At 32.5% G+C, this 5,612-nt stretch overlaps 1 protein-coding gene across 1 annotated transcript; it reads right to left on the reverse strand.

The window, feature by feature from the left end:
* Positions 1–1,190: 1,190 nt before the first annotated feature.
* Positions 1,191–2,175, reverse strand: LOC145041886 (auxin-responsive protein SAUR36-like). Its single transcript, XM_078990100.1, has one exon. The coding sequence runs from the start codon at positions 1,806–1,808 to the stop codon at positions 1,323–1,325; it is 486 nt and encodes a 161-aa protein (XP_078846226.1). The 5' UTR covers positions 1,809–2,175; the 3' UTR covers positions 1,191–1,322.
* Positions 2,176–5,612: the final 3,437 nt, after the last annotated feature.

Consider the following 5,612-nt stretch of genomic DNA (forward strand, 5'->3'; position numbering starts at 1 on the left):
ATAGTAATTTATAATTTCAGGAAGCTTTGAAGTGGGTTACTTATCAGCCTATATGGAAACGATAAGAAGGAAGAGACCACATATTTCCAATTTATCATCCATGGTCCTTCAGATCTGTTCGCACATTTGTGAAGAATGCAATATGGGTTCTACCAGATATGGATTCTAAAGGGAATTGGTATCGTTTTTACTCTTATAACTAACTATAAATTCAGTTAGTTGCACACCACCGACCTCCTTCCTTCAACCTCGACGATTCCACATCGTTTTCCTCCTTCCTCCTTCCTCTTTAGAGTTGAAAATCAACACGATATATAACTTCAATTTACATGATTAGTTCTTGTTTCCTTTCACTACTAATGGCTTTGCATCCAAAAGTTAGCTTTCATCGTCGTTTATTTTGGAAATCTCCAAAAGGCATTAGAACAAGTTGGATTATGAACAAGTATCAGTTGCCTCAACATGAAACTGAAAGGTTGTAGAAGGTACCGATGATTTCTCTTCAACTGATTAACTCTTCCTAGCTAAGAAGAAGTCAAGGGTGAACTATGCACATAAACTATTCGATGAAATGCCTGAAAGAAGTCAGAGATGTTTTCCAACCAGATGCCTAATCAACATCAACGCGACCATCTTTTAATAAAAAAGATTATTATGTAGCATTTCACTTAATTATGTGATGTTATTAATCGGTTACAGGAGGTCTAGTGACTAAATAGACAGGTCATTAATAAGTTTGTTCCCTCATAAAACACGAAAATAACTTAAATGACTGAATGAACAAATGTGCAATACTTAGTATGGCTAATGGATCATTTTCCATATTTTTTTTGTTAAGAGAAATGAAAAATCTAAATAATCGTACACTATTCGTCATTTCTTTTTGTTAAGAGAAAGTTATTATAGTATGTTTAACATTAAATTTAGGATCTATTATAATTATAATAGCAAAAAATATTATAAACAACTAAAAATTTAAAATATGTTGCTATTTTGTATAAAATTTCTAAAATAAATTAATTTAAAAAAAATTATTACTATTTTATATAATAAAATCTATCAATAAAAGTTAAAATAAATATATATTAAACCCACCTTAAAATGTCAAAAATAAACAATCACATATTATGTTTGTACTCTTATAGATTTAATGTGCACAAAATAATGAAATATGGTTTTTCAGAGTAAAATTATCCAAATCCAGAGAACTGTATTACTTATAATTCACAATATACAATCAATACAGCTCTTTCACTCTAAAAAAGCTCTCAAAGATATAGAAAAAACCTAAAATGGTCCTATATTTATCATCATCATCATCATCAACGACGCTTCCACGTCATCATTTTCCGGAAACCGCATGCGGCGGCGATCCGAGTATTCACGTTCTCAAAGTCCGAAAACCGACAAGGAATGGTGATCCCGCCGGGGTGGTCGTGGCCATACTCCTCCTCCGCCTCCCTCAACAGTTGACCAAACAACGGGTGGTTTATATATATCACCGGCACCAACACTCTCTTGAAGTCTCCATCTTTCTGACCGACGTACACCGCCATTTTTCCTTTCGGCACCGCCGCCCGCGGCGGCTCTATAAACTTTTCGAGAACCGGATTCCGAGGCAGATCGGAGTTTTTGGAACAGAAAGCTATTGTTTTCGTCTTCAGCCGAGCACCCCACTTCAACAAATTTGACATACACCTCGGAGACCGATCTAGCCGTCTGTAACCTGCCGACGATTGAGTTCTCCGGTAAACTCGCCGAAAAAGCGAACTGACTCTATGTTTGATCAAAAACCCTCTAATTTTCATCCTTTTTACGAGAAATTCAACTAACCAGATCAAACTTCGAGTTTCTTTCCGTGCGAAGTTGAAGATTTTGTATAAAAATTATAGTAAATCGGTTGTTTTCTCAAAACAACGGCCAAGGGTCTACCACAGACATGGCTACAAGAAACAAAACGAGAAATAGGTTCTAGATCGCGCACGGTGGTTGTTATACGCATAAAGGAGCTCTACCGTATGCTTTGATGTAGATCACAAGAATCATAAATCTACTCGTATTGCTCTTCATTTTCTTCACAAATAGATTCCCATGGCGATGTGAGAGAGAGAGAGAGAGAGAGAGAGAGAGAGAGTGTAGCAGGTGATTTGTTGAGACGAACTAGAGTGTGAAAATGTGTAATATTTATAGGTGGATGTAGATGACACGCAATAAAACACGCTAAGTGTGAGCTATCGGATATAAGTTGGACTAAGCAACAATTGCCAAAGAGAGCTGGTCTTGGATTTGATCAAGCGAATAAGAAAAGGTCTAAAGCAGAATTTTTCTACTAGATTTGCAACGTGTAAGTTATTAGAAATACATGTTAGAATATTAATATAAACTCGGATATTTTAAAGACTGTATACCTATTTTTCAAAAGTTGTAATCATCATATATTCCGAGATTTTTGCGAGATCACACTTGGTAAAATCCAAGAAATTAAAATCTCAAGGTAAAATCGGAGATTAAAACACGAGAAATCTCCAGAAAAACGAAATATTTAGTAAAGTCTTTAATTTTATTTTTTTTAATAAAAAAATCATGATTTTTTAATTTTTTAAATAGAAAATTCCAAAAAACCTATTAATTTATTCATTTTAATCATTTTTGATCTGTTCAGCAGATCATTGAGACCAGATTGCTAATTTTTCCAAAATAATAAGATATTTTTACAGATTTCGTTAAAAACTATATATAATATGTAAACGTATTTTTTAAATACTTATATCTATTTTTATGTATTTATTATTTTTTAAAGTTTTTATACGTATATGCTTACATATATTTTTAATCATTTATAGTGCATAAAAAACCAAGTTTTTATTACATAGATAATCCTTTAACTCATGTACTTATACGTCCATTCTTTTTAAAAGAAACATTAAGAAATATATTCATCATAACTTTTATATTGTAGTTGTAAGCACATATGTTTGAGATGATATAAACAAATGTGATTCAATCCCAACAAGTAAGTTTTTCATATTAAATTTAACTTCTAACATTATACTAGGATGGAATTTGGTATCTCACCTTTAACGATATCAAATGTGCTTCAATCCCAACAAGTAAGTTTTTGACATTAAATTTAACTTTGGACCTCTATTCTAATCCAAACTTGTTTGGGCCAAAATGATAACCTTAAGCAAATTACAGGAATCATTTATGCAGTTTAGTCTACTACAAAAGGGAAATGTAATGTCTATCCCTTGAGAAGGTCAAAAGAGCAGAAGAAATGGTATCTAACCCATATTGTGGACTTGGATGGAATGTTATTCATCTTCAAGATTTCATTATTTTGTAGAAAAGTCCTATGCGTCTTCACATGAATACGACCCCGAGTATTTGAAAATATGTGTATAATTTTCAGTCAACTTAAATGATTTAAGAACTAATTTTGTAACTGTATCCATATGTAAACATGTCCCAGTAATAGAATAATCTGCAATTACATTTATATTTGCAATTTTCTAGATGAGACAAACTAACTATACTAAAATAGAAGCCGGCATTTTGTCCTTAAAATATCCGTACGTTTCATACGGCCTTCTAGAAGAGTCCCGGAATTCTAGTGTACATCCAAAGTAGGTATGACCCACCAGGGTCCATGTCGGCAGCAAACGACACGTCGAAAGTTCCAATTTGGTGGGTGCAAGCGTACGATTCGTAGGATGTGGACCCGCGAGTTGAAACACACACGCACGAGAGTCCAACTTGTTGGCAAAAAGAATGGTATTCCCCCACTTGCAACCATTCAACATTATAGAAAAATGTGGGGACGAATATAAATATTTAAAAGATGTCATTATCAGCTGTAAAATATTATTTATATCTATGTATAAATAAATTTTTATAATGAAAAGTATAAGTCATTTATCCAATATTGATAAAAGGGTTAATCATACATAAAAATATTTTTTATTTTAGATTTCTTTTATTAAAACGTAAAATATTTTTTCTGAAAAATTCCTCATTTTTATTTTATTTTTCCTTTATTTATTTTTTCATTTATGGGTAATATTATATTAACTAGGTGTAAAACCCGTGTATTACACGGATTAATTTAAAAAATTAAACATTAAAGTGTAAACAAAAAATATTTTTTAATGTACAATTTTAAAATAAGAAAGAAACATATTTATAACAATTTAATATCATATATATGATATTTAATACTTTACATATATAAGTATATGACTTTAAGTTTTATAAACAACAAATAGTTTATAACAAAACATAATACAAATGTTTGGTCCTATTACATCTTGTGTAAGATAAAAGTTGGATAAACACTTTGACTTTGTGACTCACTACTTAAATCCTCCTTGTCACTCGATGCTCTCTTCTTACTCGACCTTCTAATGTACGTTGATGCTTGTTCTTTACAGTTTTGTAAGGTATATGGACAAATGTTTCTAGTATATCCTTTTTTATGGCATCAATAATACTCTTGTATGGTTGGACCTTAAGATAAGGAATAAGATAAGTGTTTCTCGACCTAACATATTGACATTTGTCTACTATTGGAGCTTTAATCAAACCAGTGGGATTATTCAACTCATAAGTGGTTGGATGAGGGTTCACTAACTCCTGCTATTGTATCATACATCGGTACGACACTACTACAAAAAGACACATAGGAATCACTATATAGGACCGGGTTATTGAAAAAATTGGGTTCTATTGTGCAAAAACCGGGTTTTATAAAGGGAAGTGTTATAAGGCATGACTAAACATAAGAAACCGGGACATATGTTCAAATTAAATAACCTGGTTAAAAGTAAGCAATCAGGTCTTTTTGCTGGAAATTTATATAACCTAATTTTGTAATTAGACTTTTCAACAACTAGATTTTTTATAATTGAATTAACTTAATTAAGTAAGAGTGTATTGAGATTTGAGGGTTGAGGCATTGAGTTATAACAGACGAATTTCATCATTACTTATAACTATAAAATCCACTACCAAAATAATGTAAAAGAGTAGCAAATCAATCATTTTTTAAAATATCTTATTTACCATTCAGTTCAATGCCAACACCAAACACATATTTAACCATAATAGCCTTATCTTTTATTTATTTTAAGACCAACTCTTATTTACCCTGTATCATATTTTCATTGATTCTTTTACATAACATCCTAATTGCACAAACAGTCACATACCTACACACATAAAAGTTAACATTTAACTTTAGCAGGCGATCAACATATCTCTACAACTTTTTGTAGATGAGCAGTAAGGGAATCCCACTACCCATTTTGGCAGTGATCATCGAAGTGATGATCTCATACCTTTCTTGCCTCGCACTTTGGTGGTACCGGTCCATCAAGTCTTGACGCATCTTGTTGGGATAGTAGTCCTCGTAGGACTTTTAAAGTTCAGCAGTCATAGTCGCTAGCATGATGCAATGGACTTTCGTGGCATCACACCCATGGGCCTCAAAAGGCAACGATTTCTTCAGGAGTAGCAGTGTTGATGTTCGCCTCCTTTAGCTCCTTATCGAGGACATACTCTTTGTCCTCTTAAGGAGTGACCATTCGGATGTTACAGATCCAATCATTGAAATT

Source organism: Lactuca saligna, chromosome 4, assembly GCF_052625555.1.
Source record: "Lactuca saligna cultivar CGN05327 chromosome 4, ASM5262555v1, whole genome shotgun sequence".
NCBI classification, from domain to species: domain Eukaryota; kingdom Viridiplantae; phylum Streptophyta; class Magnoliopsida; order Asterales; family Asteraceae; genus Lactuca; species Lactuca saligna.